Source organism: Pleurodeles waltl, chromosome 2_2 (assembly GCF_031143425.1).
Source record: "Pleurodeles waltl isolate 20211129_DDA chromosome 2_2, aPleWal1.hap1.20221129, whole genome shotgun sequence".
Taxonomy (NCBI): Eukaryota; Metazoa; Chordata; class Amphibia; order Caudata; family Salamandridae; genus Pleurodeles; species Pleurodeles waltl.
Window position 1 is genome coordinate 718,500,684 of NC_090439.1, and position 20,773 is coordinate 718,521,456.

General features: G+C 46.3%; 1 protein-coding gene across 1 annotated transcript in view; it reads right to left on the reverse strand.

The window, feature by feature from the left end:
• ARFGEF1 (ARF guanine nucleotide exchange factor 1) overlaps window positions 1-20,773 on the reverse strand; it is a 961,498-nt gene that overhangs the window by 277,698 nt on the left and 663,027 nt on the right. The window contains exons 24-25 of the mRNA XM_069220293.1: window positions 18,184-18,224; window positions 17,931-18,100 (exon numbers count right to left, since the gene is read on the reverse strand). Of these exons, the coding sequence (XP_069076394.1) occupies window positions 17,931-18,100; window positions 18,184-18,224 (211 nt within the window). The remainder of the gene's footprint in view (window positions 1-17,930; window positions 18,101-18,183; window positions 18,225-20,773) is intronic.

Below are 20,773 nucleotides of genomic sequence, written 5' to 3' on the forward strand. Positions count from 1 at the left end.
GTAAGGACCTTTGTAATTACCCTATTTGGATTCATGTTTCCTTGGGCAAAGACTCTTCGGGTCTCTCTCTTTTCTTTTCGGGAGGGTCGGTATCTAACCACTGGTGGTGTTATAGGCGTACTAGAAAAAGGAGCTCTTTTCCACCATGTGCTCATGTCTTCAGAGTCTTTTGTACTGTCAAGAAGTTCCGAAAAGTCAGAGAAGTCGGTTCCTATGATAGCTTCTTCGACTAGTCGTTCCACCACCCCCATCCTTATGGGGATTTCTTTTCCATCCCAGGACAAGGTTGTCCAGATTAGGGGGTATTCTCTCGTATCTCCATGAATACAACATATGGATACCGTAAGTCCTGAAGCAAAAAGGGGTTTTTCCAATAAATCAGCACGAATTACAGATTTACTGCAACCTGAGTCGATGAGCGCCACTGTGGTTCTTCCATTGATAACAAGTCTCTTCTTGTATCGGGTTTCCTTTCCCCCTGTATAGAAGACTCTCCCCCTAGTGATTCCTATTTCCATCGGTTCTGACTTTTCTGTCTTCAGCGGGCAAACCCGGGCGATATGTCCCCACTCTCCACAGCTAAAACACTGTGGTTGTTGCATACAGGGTCTTTCTGGTCCTCGCAATTTTCCCGGATCCTCGGTTGGTTTTCGCCCTAGGAATGGGGAGGGTCCGAGGTTCTGTCGGATGTGGTTAAGTGTTGGCCGTACGGGAGGGATTTTGAACTCGAGGGAGCGGTGAAAGGCACAGGCTAATTCAATAGTGGTGTTAGTATCTGGACTTGGGTGTTGCTTGATCCAATTACGGGTATTGGTAGGTAGGGCATCTAGATATTGTTCTAAGAGAACAACCTCAATGATATCCTCCCTATTGGTCCCAATGGGACCTAGCCATTTGAGACCTAAGTCCTTAATTCGAAAATATAGGGCCCGGGGATTCTCGGAGGGTCCCCATTTGGCTTTCCTAAACCGGACCCTATAATGTTCTGTATCAAACCCCACCCGCTCCAGGATACTCTTCTTAATATCCTGATAGGGTGTCGTTCCGCCTGGGTTTACCGCTTGATAAGCCGCTTGGAGAGTTCCTGTCAATAACGGGGCGATGTATTGGCCCCACCTATCCTGGGGCCAGGTGGCGGAAGTAGCAACCCGCTCGAAATTCGTGAAAAAGGCATCCGGGTCTTCGCCTTCCTGATATCGCTGCAGGACCGAACTGGGTACGTTCGGATGCACCCGGGTGGCGGCAATAGTGTCCGTGAGGTTTTTGATTGCAGTCTCATGGACCAACTGATTGTTGGCCATGATAGTGGCCTGACTTTTAAGAGCGCTTTGTAGGGCCTCCCTTTCCACTTTAGCCTCCTTCTGTTGCTCTTCCCACACTACTTGCAGATGCCTCTGCCCTGCGGCTAGCTGCTGCATCATCTCTGATAGGGTGGGTGTGCCCTCCATCGTCTTTGGTTACCTGTAGTTGTTCCAATATCCCACTTCTGACACCACTGTAATGGGTTCTTTATCCCTGAAGCAAATAAAAGGGATATTGGAATAATATAACAGGCGCAGAAGGTGGGGGTTTAGCTAATTTATTCGTGTTTTGGTTTTAAGGATGGCTTTTTATCCCCTGTTTCTTGTTCACAAGGATAACGCACTTGCAGTCCAGAAATAATTAACAAAAGTTCCCTTTTTCTTCTCTTTCAGGGTTTTGGTGATAGTCCATAAGTAACCAGGTCCAGCTTTGGGAAGGTCTCCGATCTTCCTCTACGTCAGTGGGCCAGGCTCTCCAAAGAAATAGAAAGAAGGATAACAAAACAGGTAAGTGGGATATATATATAGTAAGTATATAGGGTTAGTAGGGCGGTGGGGGAATAGGTATAAGTGAAGGGAAGTGAGGGTTTAACTGTCCTTTAGTTTGTGGTTCCCCCTATAGGTGTTCTCAGACCTTCCCTTCTTTGTAGAAATCCTCTGGCGGTTGGTTTCCTTGTGAGGTTAGGTTTACTTTAGGGTTTGTTGTCATATGGTCTCCCCTTCCCTGCAGGACCTCCCTTCCTTTCCCTTATCCCCCCCTATTCCTAATAACCACCCTCTCGCAAACCCCCAGCTGTGGTACGAACGTACCTGAGGTGGCCACGCCCCTCCGGGGACGTGGCCGGCACTTTGGCAGCCTCCCGGCTTCTCTCCGACAAGGGCGGGAGTGCCCCGTGGCTCTCCCCTCTCTCTCGGAGCCTCCGCTCCTTCGACGGGTTCCTTCCTCTCTGTCCTCGGCGTCCCGGTCTCCTTCTCCTCCGGCCGCGTACGTCGAGCGTCTACTTCCGTCTCCTTTTCCTCCTCTTCTTTCGGTCCGTCTTTTCTATCGGTTGTCGTCCAGACGCCGAAGGCGTCTGACGTCACAGGCTGGCGTCCCTCCCAAGTGTGTAGGGCCCCCTTAATGGCGTTCGGCACAACATCCTGAAAACCGGCGTCCGGAGACGTCCGGTTACACAAGGCAAAAAGGAAAATAATCTGGGGTGACCCAGCAGAAAGGGCACATTTCCAACAGGAGACAAATATAGTTTGTCTTCTCAGGTAAGAAGCTACTACTGCCATACAGTTTGAGAGCATCCATGGGGTGGATTGCAGTTGAATAGAAGGACCTTGTATTAATATGGCTGATTTCCAACAACAAACTGCAGGATGCTTCTCTATTATTGAAATATGGCAGCATGCTTCCTGAAGGTCTTTTGTGCACATCCAATCCTCTTCTTTGAAATGAGGGCTTATTTTGGTAAAGTGAAGACTTCATCCATTTGTTGGCTACATTTAAGTGGACGGTGAGTATGAATTCTTGCTCTGATTCTATTTTTTCCAATTAAGAAAATAACAGGAATTTATTCCCTTTCCTTTTTAGGCTCCACAGTTTGCTTCTGAAGAAGAGTGCTTGTCTCTTTCTTGAAGCTTCTGTGGTTGGAAAGAGAAGTTCTTTGGAAGAACCTTTGGAAGAGACTTTGAGAACCTCTGAGAATAGCCATGTTGCTCATTCAGCATCCATTTAATTTTTGAATGCTTTACCAATCCTGAAGGTATTTCTTGATGCTTCTCGCCACTGGTGGGAAATACAAAAAAGGGGGAGGCACAAGTAAGTCCTTATCTCCTATTTGAGGTTTCCCAATAGCCTCTGGTATTTGCTGGCCACATTTACCTCTAGAACATTTTTTAAGCTAGTACAACATCTGTTGTTGTGAATGGTGAAATGTAAACTGTCTGCATGAAGAACCGTTATCATGAGGCCTGGGGCACGTCTTATACTTCTATTTCTTTTACAAGCCTACAGCTTTCAAAGTTTCCATTTTGTTATTGATCCACTGTATTTCCTTATCAGTGCTGAGAACCACAAAGTGTAGCTCAAGAAAAAGACAGATTTAAGATATGCTGCGGCACTGCAGGTTTTAAGGTTTAGCCAGGAAGAGCACCACATGGGTAGGCTATAATGATGTTGAATAAGGGTGACCGCTATAATTATCGAGAACCTGGGGTAATACAGTATACGTAAAGGACAACAGTTCACAGTGCTCTTGATCAAGAAAACACAAACACTAGTCTCTACCTAGAGTCTAGAGACCATAAAATATTTTTACACATTGTAGGAAGCTGGCTCTGTATATACTATATAAGTATAGAGCGTAATCTGTATCTGACTTTGACGCGCGGGTTCTATCTTCCTCTCCTGGAGACACAGAGTAGGAGGTTCTCCCTTCATAAAGCACCTGTAAGCTCCGCCCGCTGAGCCACGCCCGTCCACCCTCGAAGTAGGTAAAGGAATTCCCGCCTCTTACCAGGATGATGGACAGCCTTCCAAAATGACCCAACTACGTTTACCGCCGATTCCGGTGGTGCATTGGTGATGCTCAGAAGCACGAGGACATCTCCACAAAGACGCACTAGTAACAATCACATTGCCAAAGGCACACAAGGTTGAGGGAGACGTTTACCCCGTGGCCCATCACGTACCCTTAGTGTACAATATAAACGGGGCGTATAAAACATGCTAGGTAACGCTTACTGGCATACTCATAGAAAATACCCCGGTTTGGGTAGGCCACGATGCTCTTTTAACAGAAACTAAACCTCAAAGGAAGCACTTCCAAATATAAACGTAGCAGGTGCCGCAGTCGAAGCTCAGCTTCTGGAAAGGACAAGCCACCGTAACTCTTGGGCTTGGCAAAGATAAAGCAAGGCTGTGCGCTCAGAGATCCCATAGCAGGAAAAGATCTACAATCCTTCCTTGAGGTGAACTGATGATGTACTGGAGCGTAGGCTGTATCTGACTGTGACGCGCGGGTTCTGTCTTCCTCTGCTGGAGACACAGAGTAGAAGGTTCGCCCTTTATAAAGCACCTGTAAGCTCCGCCCGCTGAGCCACGCCCCGTCCACCCTCGAAGTAGGTAAAGGAATTCCCGCCTCTTACCAGGATGATGGACAGCTTTCCAAAACGACCCCACCGCGTTTTCCGCCGATTCCGGTGGTGCGTTGTTCGTGCTCAGAAGCACGAGGACATCTCCACAAAGACGTACTAGTAACAATCACATTGCCAAAGGCACACAAGGTTGCTGGAGACGTTTACCCCGTGGCCCATCACGTACCCTTAGTGTACAATATAAACGGGGCGTATAAAACATGCTAGGTAACGCTTACTGACATACTCGTAGAAAATACCCCGGTTGGGTAGGCCACGATGCTCATTTTACAGAAACTAAACCTCAAAGGAAGCACTTCCAAATATAAACGTAGCAGGTGCCGCAGTTGAAGCTCAGCTTCTGGAAAGGACAAGCCACCATAACTCTTGGGCTTGGCAAAGATAAAGCAAGGCTGTGCGCTCAGAGATCCCATAGCAGAAAAAGATCTAGAATCCTTCCTGGAGGTTGAACTGATGATGTACTGGAGCGTAATCTGTATCTGACTGTGACGCGCGGTTTCTATCTTCCTCTCCTGGAGACACAGAGTAGAAGGTTTCTCCCTTCATAAAGCACCTGTAAGCTCCGCCCGCTGAGCCACGCCCGTCCACCCTCGAAGTAGGTAAAGGAATTCCCGCCTTTTACCAGGATGATGGACAGCTTTCCAAAACGACCCAATGCGTTTTTAACGCCGATTCCGGTGGTGCGTTGTTGATGCTCAGAAGCACGAGGACATCTCCACAAAGACGCACTAGTAACAATCGCATTGCCAAAGGAAAACAAGGTTTCTGGAGACGTTTACCCTGTGGCCCATCACGTACCCTTAGTGTACAATATAAACGGGCGTATGAAACATGCTAGGTAACGCTTACTGACATACTCGTAGAAAATACTCCGGTTGAGTAGGCCACGATGCTCATTTTACAGAAACTAATCCTCAAAGGAAGTACTTACAATTATAATTGTAGCAGGTGCCGCAGTTGAAGCTTAGCTTCTGGAGGTGAACTGATGATGTACTGGAGCGTAATCTGTATCTGACTATGACGCGCGGGTTCTATCTTCCTCTCCGGGAGACACAGAGTAGAAGGTTCTCCCTTCATAAAGCACCTGTAAGCTCCGCCCGCTGAGCCACGCCCCGTCCACCCTCTAAGTAGGTAAAGGAATTCCCGCCTCTTACCAGGATGATGGTCATCTTTCCAAAACGACCCCACTGCGTTTACCGCCGATTCACGTGGTGCGTTATTGATGCTCAGAAGCACGAGGACATCTCCACAAAGACGCACTAGTAACAATAACATTGCCAAAGGCACACAAGGTTGCTGGAGACGTTTTACCCCATGGCCCATCACGTACCCCTAGTGTACAATATAAACGCAGCAGATGCCGCAGTTGAAGCTCACCTTCTGGAAAGGACAAGCCACCCTAACTCTTGGACTTGGCAAAGATAAAGCAAGGCTGTGCGCTCAGAGATCCCATAGCAGAAAAGATCCAGAATCCTTCCTGGAGGTGAACTGAGGATGTACTGGAGCGTAATCTGTATATGACTGAGAAGCGCGGGTTCTATCTTCCTCTGCTGGAGACACAGAGTAGAAGGCTCTCCCTTTATAAAGCACCTGTAAGCTCCGCCCGCTGAGCCACACCCCGTCCACCCTCGAAGTAGGTAAAGGAATTCCTGCCTTTTACCAGAATGATGGATGGATGACTAAGTATTTTTTACCCATGATTCTAATTATGTATTATATGTGCATATGTGTGTTGTATTCATATGTGTGTGCGTGTATAAATATATATATATATATGTGTATGTATGTGTATTGAAAATGTCACTTACCCAGTGTACATCTGTTCGTGGCATCAGTCGCAGTAGATTCGCATGTTCTGCAATAGCTCGCCATCTGGTGTTGGGCCGGAGTGTTACAAGTTGTTTTTCTTCGAAGAAGTCTTTCGAGTCACGGGACCGAGTGACTCCTCCTTTTGTCTCCATTGCGCATGGGCGTCGACTCCATCTTCGATTGTTTTTCCCCGCAGAGGGTGAGGTAGGAGTTGAATTGTAGTAATAGTGCCCATGCAATGGAGTGACTAAGTATGCACCTATTTAAGGTTGAGATGATACATATATAAATAATTGAAGGTAACTTCCAAACTGCTACAGGCTCCCGGGGAGGCGGGTGGGCACATGCGAATCTACTGCGACTGATGCCACGAACAGATGTACACTGGGTAAGTGACATTTTCAGTTCGATGGCATCTGTCGCTGTAGATACGCATGTTCTGCATAGACTAGTAAGCAGTTATTTCCCCAAAAGCGGTGGATCAGCCTGTAGGAGTGGAAGTGGTCTGAAATAATGTCCTTAATACGGCTTGACCTACTGTGGCTTGTTGTGCGGATAACACGTCTACACAGTAGTGCTTGGTGAATGTGTGAGGCGTAGACCATGTGGCTGCCTTACATATTTCTTGCATTGGGATGTTTCTTAGAAAGGCCATGGTAGCACCTTTCTTTCTGGTTGAGTGTGCCCTTGGTGTAATGGGCAGCTGTCGTTTAGCTTTAAGGTAGCAGATTTGGATGCATTTAACTATCCATCTGGCTATACCTTGTTTTGAAATTGGGTTTCCTGCATGAGGTTTTTGAAATGCAATAAAGAGTTGTTTAGTCTTTCTGATGTTCTTTGTTCTGTCAATGTAATACATCAATGCTCTTTTGACATCTAATGTATGTAGTGCCCTTTCAGCTACGGTATCTGGCTGTGGAAAGAACACTGGAAGTTCCACTGTTTGATTTAGATGGAACGGTGAAATAACCTTTGGCAAAAATTTAGGATTGGTCCTTAGGACGACTTTATTTTTGTGTAGTTGTATAAAAGGTTCCTGTATAGTAAACGCCTGAATCTCGCTTACTCTTCTTAGGGAAGTAATGGCGATGAGAAATGCCACCTTCCAGGTTAGGAACTGTATGTCGCAGGAGTGCATGGGTTCAAAAGGTGGACCCATAAGTCTAGTTAGGACAACATTTAGGTTCCATGAAGGAACAGGTAGTGTTCTTGATGGTATAATTCTCCTAAGGCCCTCCATGAATGCTTTAATGACTGGTATCTTATATAGGGAAGTTGAATAGGTAGTCTGCAGGTATGCAGATATTGCTGCAAGGTGAATCTTAATGGAAGAGAAAGCTAGGTTAGATTTTTGTAAGTGAAGCAAGTAACCCACTACATGTTCTGGAGTTGTGTGTAATGGTTGTATTTGATTAATATGGCAGTAGCAAACAAACCTCTTCCATTTACTTGCATAGCAGTGCCTGGTGGATGGCCTTCTTGCTTGTTTTATGACTTCCATACATTCTTGGGTAAGTTGTAAGTGCCCGAATTCTAGGATTTCAGGAGCCAGATTGCTAGATTCAGCGATGCTGGATCTGGGTGTCTGATCTTTTGGTTGTGCTGTGTCAACAGATCTGGCCTGTTGGGCAATTTGATGCAGGGTACCACTGATAGGTCTAGCAGCGTTGTGTACCAGGGTTGCCTTGCCCAAGTTGGTGCTATCAATATGAGTTTGAGTTTGCTTTGACTGAGTTTGTTTACCAGGTAAGGAAGGAGAGGGAGAGGAGGAAAAGCGTAAGCAAATATCCCTGACCAGTTCATCCATAGGGCATTGCCTTGGGATTGTTTGTGTGGGTATCTGGATGCGAAGTTTTGGCATTTTGCGTTCTCCCTTGTCGCAAACAAGTCTATCTGAGGTGTTCCCCAGAGTTTGAAATAAGTGTTCAGAATTTGGGGGTGAATTTCCCATTCGTGGACCTGTTGGTGATCTCGAGAGAGATTGTCTGCGAGTTGATTTTGTATCCCTGGTATAAACTGTGCAATTAGGCGAATCTGGTTGTGAATTGCCCAATGCCAAATTTTTTGTGCTAGCAGGCTTAACTGGGTGGAGTGCGTCCCTCCCTGCTTGTTTAGATAATACATTGTTGTCATGTTGTCTGTTTTGACGAGAATGTATTTGTGAACTATTATTGGTTGGAAAGCTTTTAGTGCTTGAAAAACTGCTAGAAGTTCTAGGTGATTGATATGCAGTTTTGTTTGATGTACGTTCCATTGTCCTTGTATGCTGTGTTGATCGAGGTGTGCTCCCCACCCTGTCATGGAAGCATCTGTTGTTATTACGTATTGTGGCACTGGGTCTTGGAAAGGCCGCCCCTTGTTAAAATTTATGTTGTTCCACCACAGAAGCGAGAGGTAAGTTTGGCGGTCTATTAACACCAGATCTAGAAGGTGACCCTGTGCTTGAGACCACTGTGATGCTAGGCATTGTTGTAAGGGCCTCATGTGCAGTCTTGCGTTTGGGACAATGGCTATGCATGATGACATCATGCCTAGGAGTTGTAATACCATCTTTGCCTGTATCTTTTGTGTTGGATACATGCGTTGTATGATGGTGTTGAAATTTTGAATTCTTTGTGGACTTGGAGTGGCTACTCCTTTTGATGTGTCTATTATGGCTCCCAGGTATTGTTGTACCTTGCGTGGCAAAATTTTGGATTTTGTGAAATTGACGGTGAACCCTAGTTTGAAGAGGGATGTATGATATGATTTGTGTGATTTGAGCACTCTATTAACGAATGGGCCTTGATTAGCCAGTCGTCTAGATATGGGAACACATGTATTTGCTGCCTTCTTATGTGTGCTGCGACTACTGCTAGACATTTGGTAAAGACTCTTGGTGCGGTTGTTAATCCGAAAGGCAGTAGCTTGAATTGGTAATGTATTCCTTTGAATACAAACCTTAGGTATTTCCTGTGCGATGGGTGTATTGGTATATGGAAATAAGCATCCTTGAGGTCTAAAGTTGCCATGTAGTCGTGCAGTTTTAGCAATGGCAATACTTCTTGTAGTGTGACCATGTGGAAGTGGTCTGATTTGATGAAAGTGTTCACTACTCTGAGGTCTAGGATTGGTCTCAGCGTTTTGTCCTTCTTTGGTATCAGAAAGTACAGTGAGTAAACTCCTGTGTTTATTTGTGTGTTTGGCACTAATTCGATTGCATTCTTTTGCAATAGTGCCTGCACTTCTATCTCCAGGAGATTGGAATGGTGTGTTGTTAAATTTTGTGCTTTTGGTGGTATGTTTGGAGGGAATTGTATAAATTCTATGCAATAACCATGTTGGATAATTGCTAGAACCCAAGTGTCTGTAGTGATTTCCTCCCATGCTTTGTAATAATGACCTATTCTTCCCCCCACTGGTGTTGTGTGGAGGGGGTGAGTGACATGTGAGTCATTGTTTAGTAGTAGGGGTTTTGGGGCTTTGAAATCTCCCTCTATTTCTAGGGAATTGCCCTCCTCTATATTGTCCCCGAAAACCTCCTCTATACTGTCCCTGGTAAGTGGACGGTGTTGCTTGTGAGGTGCTGGCTTGTGTGCTTTGACCCCGAAACCCCCCTCGAAAGGGCGTTTTACGGAATGTGCTGTAATTCCCTCTGCTCTGCGGGGAGTAGAGTGCGCCCATGGCTTTGGCAGTGTCCGTATCTTTTTTGAGTTTCTCAATCGCTGTGTCCACTTCTGGACCGAACAGTTCTTTTTCATTAAAAGGCATATTGAGAACTGCTTGTTGAATCTCTGGTTTAAATCCAGACGTTCGGAGCCATGCATGCCTTCTGATAGTTACAGATGTATTAATTGTCCGTGCAGCTGTATCTGCAGCGTCCATGGAGGAACGTATCTGGTTGTTGGAGATGGTCTGTCCCTCCTCAACCACTTGTTTTGCCCTATTTTGGAAGTCCTTGGGCAGATGTTCAATGAGATGTTGCATCTCGTCCCAGTGGGCTCTGTCATAGCGCGCAAGTAGTGCCTGGGAGTTCGCGATGCGCCACTGGTTTGCAGCTTGTGCTGCGACTCTTTTACCAGCTGCATCGAACTTGCGGCTTTCTTTATCTGGGGGTGGTGCATCTCCAGATGTGTGAGAGTTGGCCCTTTTCCTAGCTGCTCCTACAACAACAGAGTCTGGTGGCAGCTGTGTAGTGATGAAAACCGGGTCCGTAGGAGGCGGCTTATACTTTTTTTCCACCCTTGGTGTGATTGCCCTACTTTTGACCGGCTCCTTAAATATGTCTTTTGCGTGCCGGAGCATACCAGGGAGCATAGGCAGGCTTTGGTAGGAGCTGTGGGTGGAGGAGAGTGTGTTGAACAAGAAATCATCCTCGAGCTGTTCTGAGTGGAGGCTTACGTTGTGAAATTGTGCTGCTCTAGCCACCACCTGAGAGTACGCGGTGCTGTCTTCTGGTGGAGATGGCTTTGTAGGGTATGCCTCCGGGCTGTTATCTGACACTGGGGCGTCGTATAGGTCCCATGCGTCCTGATCTTGGTCACCCTGGCTCATGGTGGTGTGAGCTGGGGAGTGTGATGGAGTTGGTGCTGGTGAAACGTTAATCACGGGCGGAGGAGAGGGTGGTGGTGTAACTCTTTTCACCACTTTTGGTTGTGGTGCTTGTTCCGTCTGGAACTCCAACCTTCTCTTTCTCCTAATGGGGGGAAGGGTGCTTATTTTTCCTGTCCCCTGCTGAATGAAGATACGCTTTTGCGTATGGTCCACATCAGTTGCTTGTAGCTCTTCCTCAAACCTATGCTTTTGCATTTGGGAGGTTAGCGAGTGCTCTTCCGTATAAGAGCCTGAAGCTGGGTCGCTTGCAGTTTGTTTCGGCATCGAAACTTTGTCTGCGTGTTTTTTCGGCTCCGAGGTGACTTTTTTCCTTTTCGGGGCCGAAACCTCTCGGCGTCGATCTGTTTCGGTGCCGCTGTCTCGGCGTCGAGCCGTGTCCACACCGGCATCTCGGTGTCGAGGCTTGTCTCCAGCACTTTCTCGGTCCCGAGAAGGCTGCGTGCCGGTGTCTCGACCGGAGTCGGACGATCTCGGCACTGTTTGGGCCTTTTTCGGTGCCGACGGTCGGTCACCGAATTTATGGGTCGAGCCATGGCCTGGTGGCAGTGGCGTCCCCTGGGCCTTGTAAATGTTTCTTTGTGTGGTTTTCGACGTCTTACTCACGGTTTGTGTATCGTCGAATCCTTCGGAGTCTGAGTCTTGGATCGAGAAGGTACCTTCTTCTTCCTGTTCCTCGAACTCCCGTTGGGCTGTCGGTGCGGACGCCATTTGAAGTCTTCTGGCTCGACGGTCTCGGAGTGTTTTTCGGGACCGGAACGCACGACAGGCCTCGCAGGTGTCTTCGCTGTGCTCAGGTGACAGGCACAGGTTGCAGACCAAGTGTTGGTCTGTGTAGGGGTATTTATTGTGGCATTTGGGGCAGAAACGGAACGGGGTCCGTTCCATCGGCGTTCTTCAGCACGCGGTCGGGCCGACCAGGCCCCGACGGAGGATCGAAAAACTACCCCGAAGGGCACCGGAGCTCTTCGATCTTCGATGCGGTGTGGAATCTAAGTACGCCGATCCCGAACGCAACAATACCGACGAAAATCTTCCGAAATTAGCTAATTTTCCGTTCCGAAACTCGGAGCGACAGGAACACGTCCGAACCCGATGGCGGAAAAAAAACAATCGAAGATGGAGTCGACGCCCATGCGCAATGGAGACAAAAGGAGGAGTCACTCGGTCCCGTGACTCGAAAGACTTCTTCGAAGAAAAACAACTTGTAACACTCCGGCCCAACACCAGATGGCGAGCTATTGCAGAACATGCGTATCTACAGCGACAGATGCCATCGAACATACGATTACAATACAATTACAATATCAAAGTGAGATATAGTGTGCACAGAGTTCAGGGGTTCCCCAGATGATTGACAGAGGCTAAAATAAATAATACTAATGCTCTATTTGTGGTAGCGTGGTTGAGCAGTAAGGCTTATCAGAGGGTAGTGTTAAGCATTTGTTGGACAAACACAATCAACAGAAGAAACACATACTCAATGACTTAACTTTTATATTGCAAAATATATTTTCTTAGTTTATTGTTAGAACCACAAGATTCAAGTTGCAGTTAAGTACCATAAAAGTTTCGTATTTCACATAGGTATCAACAGTACTTTGTTTGAAATAGGTAAGTAATATAGTTTTGGAATTATTGGCAAAAAGCTATTTTAAAAATGGACACTGCAATTTTCATACAGTTCCTGGGGGAAAGAAAAGCTAGATCTGTTTACAGGAAAGTACAACACTTACAGTCTCAGTCTCTGGGTTTTAGGAAGTCCATCGGTTGGGGTTCAAGGTAACCCCAAACACTCACCACGGGCCGGCCAGGTGCTGAGGTCAAAGTTGAGCAAATTTAACGTGGGCACCTATGAAGACAGGGGAGTACTCGGAATCTAGGCAGCCAACAGGTAAGTACCTGCGACTCGGAGGGCAGACCAGGGGGGATTAGAAGAGCACTGGAGGGGCCACAAGTAGGCGCCAAACACAAACCCTCAGCGGCACGGTTCAAAGAGGATGTTGGGTTTCCAATGCTGGTCTATAAGGAGACCCCGGGGGTCATTCAGAGGCTGGAGGCAAGGTCCAGGGGGGGAAGGGGGGGGGGATTGGGGGGGGGGGGGGGGTGACGACATTGTCTCAGGCACACCACTGGTCAGACAGGGAGGAGGGCAGCCTGCTGAACGATGAGGCACCGGGGTCGGTTTCTCCAAGACCTGGGGGCTGCAGGTGCAGTGTGTTCTCTAGGCGTCAGATATCTTCGCCCGGAGCTCATGATCAGGGGGGTGGGGGGGAAGTCATCAGGACTCCTTCTGCAGGTGGCGTTGTGGAGAGCTCAACCCAGGGTGGGCACTTGCTCACAATTGCCTGGGGAACCTCTCTTGCTGGGTGGACCACCTGGACATGGGCTGTGGGCGTCACGTGCACAGAGGTCAGGACTCACGCATCTGGAGTGAGGTGGGCGTCCTTAGATGTAGGCTTCTTCAGGCAGAGCCTCTGTCCTGAGGAGTTCTTGGCCCTTTTGGGTGCAGGGCAGTCCTCTGGAGATGGCAGAGGTTGTTGGGCCCACTGGACACGTCACTGGTCTTTTTGCAGGTTCTTTGAAGCAGGAGACAGGCCGGTAGGGCTAGAGCCAAAGTAGTTGTCGTCTTCCTTCTTCTCTGGTGGGGGTTTCAGCTTAGCAGTCCTCCTTCTTGTAGGTTGCCAGGAATCTGGTGAGCTGGGTTCAGGAAGGCCCTTAAATCCTAGGTTTAGGGGCGTGTTAGGGGTCAGATGGCATTAGCCAATGGCTACTGTCCCTGAGGGTGGCTACACCCTCCTTGTGCCCACTCCCTTCAGGGAGGAGGGCACTTTCCTATCCCTATTGATCCCCGTCCTTCAAACCAAGATTGAGGATTCTGCAGGGAGGGGGTCACTTGAGCCCTGGACACCTTAGGGGTGATCCTGGCCAGGGAGGTCAATCGTCCCTGTTTTCCCTAATTTTCCCGCCGGACTTGTCGCCAAAAGTGGGGCTTTGTCCAGGGTCCGGCATCTCCACTAGCTGGAGTGTCCTGGGGCATTGTAACCCGAGGCTTGAGCCTTTGAGGCTCACCGCCAGATGTTACAGTTCCTGCAGGGAGAGGTGTGAAGCACCTCCACCCAGGACAGACTTTGTTTCTGACTAGAAAGTGCACAAAGGCACTCACCCCATTTGGTCAGAAACTTGTCTGAAAGTGGCAGGCTGGCACAGACGGGTCAGTCCTACACTAGCGGCTGGGCTAACATACAGGGGGCAACTCTAAGATGCCTTCTGTGTGCATTTTTCAATACATCCCACACTGGCATCAGTGTGGGTTTATTGTGCTGAGAAGTTTGATACCAAACATCCCAGTATTTAGTGAAGCCATTATGGTGCTGCGGAATTCGTAATGACATACTCCCAGACCATATACTCAATATGGATACACTGCACTTGCGATGTCTAAGAATGGACTTTGCCACTGTAGGGACATATTGCTCATGCAGCTATGCCCGCACCTGTGGTACAGTGCACCCTGCCTTAGGGCTGTAAGGCCTGCTAGAGGGGTGACTTACCTATACCACAGGCAGTAGTTTGTGGGCATGGCACCCTGAGAGGGGTGCCGTGTCGACTTTGTCTTTTTCTCCCCACTAGCACACACGAGCTGCAAGACAGTGTGCATGTGCTGAGTGAGGGGTCCCCTAGGGTGGCATAATACATGCTGCAGCCCTTAGAGACCTTCCCTGGCCACAGGGCCCTTGGTACCAGGGGTACCTTTTACTAAGTACTTAGCTGTGTTCCAGGGCTGTGCCAATTGTGGAAATCAAAGTATAGTTTTAGAAAAAGAACACTGGTGCTGGGGCCTGGTTAACAGGGTCCTAGCACACTTTTAATCAAAGTTGCCATCAACACTAGGCAAAACGTGGGGGGGATAACCATGCCAAAAGTGGCACTTTCCTACAAATGTTATTTGTAATTGTTCCCTGAAAATATATAACTCTAACTTGCAATAATAATTGGCTTATTTATGAGACCAATATATCAATCATTATTTGGCAATTTATTCTTGCAATAAAGTAGAAAATATTTTAATATATTTTATATCTTTTAGAACTCAAGTGCTCACACACACATGATGACAAGTGCAGCTACAGGTGATAAGTGAAAAACCAGGGCATCAAGAAAGGGTAAAAAGACATAAGACTCCTTCCTCAATAATTCTTTGTATGATAGGGAGTAGAGTCTATAGATATCTGTTGTCAACAGCGTTTCGACCTCAGTTCAATATGAGGTCATCATCAGGCCAGAAAGTGAGCACCAGATATTAAGTACATCAATAGCCTGGTTGGTGATGAGAGCATCTGGTTCTTGAAATAAATTGAGTTACACCGGAGCATCAGGTTGAATATATCCCAGAGACGGCATGCTCTGTGGGCTGGTTTGGAGCGAATGCAGATCCACACAACTCCACTCATCAGTGTGTTAGCACTGCTACAAAATTCTCCGGGCCCGTCTGGTGTTTGGGGGATGTTCTAAGGTGACAAATCTGCAGTTAAATTTATGCATCAGAAATGGCAATTGTTGGCTTCTTAACCAATGTGGAATAGATCTTACTGATAACGTTACAAAACCTGACCAGTCTGACACATTAGTAAAGTTGGACAAAACTAATTTTGTATGACCTCTTTTACCTAAGCAAACAACAACAGGGTAAATCAATAACATGCTCTTTCCATTTCTTATTTTGCCAGCAGCAAAAATGGTGCAACATGGATTTTGTTTCCTGTCTGACTACAGAAAGAGGAGTGCAATACTCTGCTAAAGACAATGTTCAGCTCTGTACCTTCAGTAAATGTCATTTTAGATAACAGAGGGTGTCCAGATTCTGAACTAAAATGACCCCTTTCACCCTGAAGCAATTTTAAGCAGCATTAAGAAAATACACAGAATAATTCTGGAATCATGCAGTAAATGATGTCTGAAGCCCTAATACAGTGGTTCCCAACCTTTTGACTTCTGCGGACCCGCACTTTTTCATTACTGGAATCCAGGGACCACCACTGAATCATTACTGGAATCCGGGGACCCCCCCACTGAGTCATTACTGAAAGCTGGGGACCATATTGTTTAATTTTCTAAGCAGTCGCGGACCCCCTGAGGTGGCTTTGCGGACCATAGGTTGGGAACCACTACCCTAATATACCAGTCCTCTGTAACAATCCCCCGCAACTCCAGATTTCGACTTATACAATTTTACATTATTCACAGGGCATATCGTACACCAGCCCGCATTAACAGATATTTCCTTTGATGTGATGCAGCCTGCCCCCGTTGCAATTATCTGAACGCAGATATCCTACACATGTTGTGGTCTTGTCCCCTTTTGCACAGTTACTGGGGAGCTATTATTGCTTGTCTATCAGCATGCACATCGCGCACACTGTCACCTACATTGGAAAGCTGCATGTTGGGCCTATTTTCTAGAGGCCCGCACCACAGGGCTACCACACGATTCTTGGACCTAGGGTTTATAACAGCCAAGCGGCTGATCACCCGGAGATGGAAGGATGCTGAAGCGCCGACTGTGTTGGCATGGAGGCACTCCTTTTTGACGGGCGAAGGCTGAGGGGGTGGCCCTGGGGCGGGAGCATGTACTTGGTCTGCATAGGTACCCCCTCTCGGCCAGTTGGGACGCAATGCTGACAACCTTGCGTGCCCCGGAGATAGACTCTGGCCTAGTTGAGACAACTGAATTACTCAGTCACCTAGTGATCATGACCCACAGGTGATATCCTGCCAATGTTGCTGGTATACTCCTCAATCGCTGCACTTTAATACCCAAAAGATAAGTTTACTCAGCAATGATGTGATATATTTGGACACAAGTTGGTCGTTGCATGGGCAGATATTTCTGTACGCTATTCTGGGAATTCCTAATAGGTGGAGGCATTGAAGCATTTATAGCAGACTCATAACTCTATTGTACTGTTTTACTTATTACTATCTTAGAATCTGCACTTATACACAAACAAATGGCTACTTTTACTGTCACTCAATGAAGCGGCAGGGTGATCAGTGATCTGTATATGGACATGAATGACTATCCGTCCACTATGCAAACCGCTGGCATCGCAGCCTCTATAGACATTAATAGATACAAGCTATGATACACACCTCCGGGTAACCGACGCGCCAACCCCACTCGTCGGTGGCCAGCGAGAGTACCCTTGCTGACAAGATATAAGGGCTCACAAAAAGTATAACTGTTGCAATATTCTGTTTTGTCAGACACAAGAATTGTATTGATTTGTCATGTTAATAACAATAAACAATAAAATAAAAGATTTAAAAAAAATATATATATATACATATACCAGTCCTCTGTAGTCTTGGGATAACGAACTAGTAGTCTGATGGGGTCAGTTGGTAACAGTTGTAATTTTGTTAATTAGCATGTAGAACGCCTCTTGTTTTTATGAGGAATGCATACAATCCAATACCCAAAATCCCATATGCTGTAAGTGGATCCCGTTGATTTTATGTGTTACTAGAATGCCAACCGGGGCGATAGGAAAAGCTCATTCCCAATCAGTAGTGTCTGTCGTAAGCATTTTGAAATCTTCTGTGCCCTGTTATGCCCCTTCGCCTATGGATCATCATTTACTAAGCTGTAAAGGTTATGATTTTTTGGCCCGTTTACTTTAAAAAAAAATGTATTGTAAAAGTTGCCTTTTCCCTACTTTTTAAATGTCTTTGTGGGGAGAAATCCCATAAACTCTTCTTGCAGTGGTCAGGCTTGTTCTCTACACTTGCTCACTCTGCACAGTATGGACGCTGGCTCGAAAAAATATAAAGGCTGATTCTGATTCCCAGTACAGCCCTGGCAGCAAGACAAATGATTGAGGAGGTAGGATTAGGAAGGGATCATGACCTAAACACTGGTCTGCCCTGTTTTTGTAAACTTCTGAGTCTTCAATGTTTTGCCTCCCTGGTGAAAGATACCCTCAAAAGATGAATTAAGGGTAGATTTGACACAAAGCAGTTTCTTAAGTATTTAAACAACAGCATATTTAGTTTCAAACACCTGCGTTTAAAATGAAACCTTACCTTATTAAAGTGGTCCCCAATTACTTCCCATATTCTCGACCACTGCAGTCTGATACGGCCCATGTTGTAATACGATATCTCCACAATTTTCTGCAAGCTGAACATGCGGGGATGCGTAGGAGAAAGCAGTTCATCCATTGATACAGCACAGAGCCAACGGACGAAGTCAACTAAAAGAGTAAGATAAATTTGTCAGTTTTCCAAGCAATCCTTTAAGGAAGAGGTGCAGAATAGCACAAAGATGAATACCTACCAATAGCATTCCCATCCAGTCGAATGGAGCCTGTGAATATTCTGCAAAGAGGAAAGTGAAAAATTCAGAAAACAAATTACACCAAACAACATTCTCATAAGGAGCAGTCTATTAATTTAAACACTGATTAAATGCTTCGTGTTATTAAATGCAAGTCATTATAAACAAATGCTTACCAGATCAGTGTTTAAGGTTGTTTCCATTTACACCATGAATACATAAAAAAGTCGTAATATTGTTAAATGTAAAAAAGGTGTTGTTTATCCCACATGAATTAAGTGGCCAAGAATCCATCTGTTGCGACTTGATAAGTGATACTATCAAGAAGTGGGTATCCATACAAACATGAAAATGCTCCTCTAACATTTTGCTGCACTGGTATAATGGCACTGCCCACTGTTGCTCTATCCTGGTAAGCCTCGCTGAAATGGGATAACAGATCTGTGCACCGCTGTAAGACCCCCATTATTTTTCACCCCTATCAGTATCAAAGTATAGTAAAGGATCAGGATCATTTTCCCTCATTTACAAGATGTCTGTGGATGACTTTTACCTGGCAAACAGTCTAGTGATCATTTCCTGCACGGTTCTGAAGGGGTCTGACTAATGTTCATGTCTAACACAAGACGGTGACTAACAATGGAAAACCAAGAAGGTAGCCACTGGCTTCAGTAAAGGAACATGCAATTACTGTTTGAAAGTAAGTTCTGCCGTGGTGAAGGATGCTGAAGTGTTTGTCACCAGACCAGGAAAGCCACGATATCCACAGGCTTCAGAGAACTGGAAAATGCATGAACTCTTAGAGGCTGCAATCAAGTTCCCACAAATATTTAGTAAGGTTATTTTGGAAATGATCAGGGTGTTGTCTTCATTCACTTCTCTGGGGCTATATCACCACAGCTAAGGGGAGCTGAGAGGAAAGATTTCTCCCATGACCCACATCCCCCCTGGTTATTGGTTAGACAATCACATTTATACTCATTTTGCTCTTTGAAGCACCTTAGGAATAAGGAGTGCTGCTATATGCTCCTACACCAGTCAAGGATATACTACCAGTTGTTCCTTTACTATAGAGAATAACTTCAAGCAAAATCAGGCAACATTTCTTGTGGCTTCCTGCTGCAGCAGCAAGTAATGGGGATGAGCATGACAGTGTTAGTGTATGAGGATGAGCTTCTCAGTTGTTTGATTCTCCACTACTTTCTGTAATGACAAAGGAGAAACAAGGAACAGACATTCCACAGCAAGCACCCAGTGAGCCTTTGCTGTGCAAATGTTGGCTTTTTCTCCACTTTTCTTATGTTCTACAGAACCATGGGAAGCAGAAGTAACAAGAGTGGCTGTGCTTTTCATGTCACTGAAGGAGACAGAATAAAATGGTCCACAACTCCCTCAATGTTTAAAAAATGTGTGTTTCTTTACCAGGCTCTGGGAAAGCGTCATACCTATCCAGCCACATGAAACTTGTCTTCAGAAGAGAACTTATGAGGCTCAGATGGTGACTAATACCATTAAAAGCATACAAATGTAGGTGCCTAGAAGTCTCCTCTGATTATAACGTTCGACTGTGCAATTTTAAGCAGGAATCTTTGATGAACATATATCAATGTAACCATTGCACGCTTGAGTAGTGTTGATGTGCAGCGCTCAGTTAGGTGTGTGAGCTTTCTCAGGGAAGCTCTCAAGTTACTGAACCCGAGTCTCTCAGATAGCTAATGGGGCAGTCTGTATTCCGCCAAGTGACTCTAGCCTAGGAATAGCTCCTTTAGTGTCTGTTTGCTGTCAATTGCCCTCATACCATGAATTTGGCTGCTGGACACCTTAAGCCAGACGTGGCTGCGCTGTGCACTTTAATCCCCGGCCAGTAGCCTGGTTGTGAAATTCCAGCCATCACCAGTGGAGACCCGGCAGGGTAAGCTCTTGCCAGCACCAAAGCTCTTTACATTTGTGGACGGGTGCCCTCCTGGTGCTGGAAACCCACTTACGGAAAATCTGTGCAAGCCATCCATAATTCGAAACACTCAAGTCACGGAACAGGGCACCTTATTAATTCGTCCAGTAGCAGTGGGCCTTAAGCCTGATGTTATTGGCTATGCACTTTATTTCCGGCCCGTATCCCTACCGTCATAGCTTGGCGGGACTTGCGTGACAGGCCCTTCGACATTGCAAAGGGCACTCTTTGAACCTGGCTTGCATCGTAAACATAATGATACTGCCTATCGCACTCTAACAAGTTTTACTTCGATCCCAACCGGTGCGAGATAGGGGTAAAATTCCCTTTGCTGTTGCACTCAATATTTCATGACTCGGACGGTCATTTGTATTCTGCGGTAAATTTTCAAACCAATCTTTATCTGGTTTAGATAGTATCCCACACACTTTTTATCATGTTTTAAGTCGGCGACATGTCAGAGCATGTAGGGAATTGAACAAGTTGCTTACTTTTGGTAATGCTCTTTCTGGTGGATTCTCTTTCTAACCACAGATTCCTCATCTTGTGAATACCTTCAGGCACCACACTGGATCAGGAAACCTTTCAAAACATTCATACATGCCAGCAGGTGGTGGTGTGTGACTCAATGACAGCTAA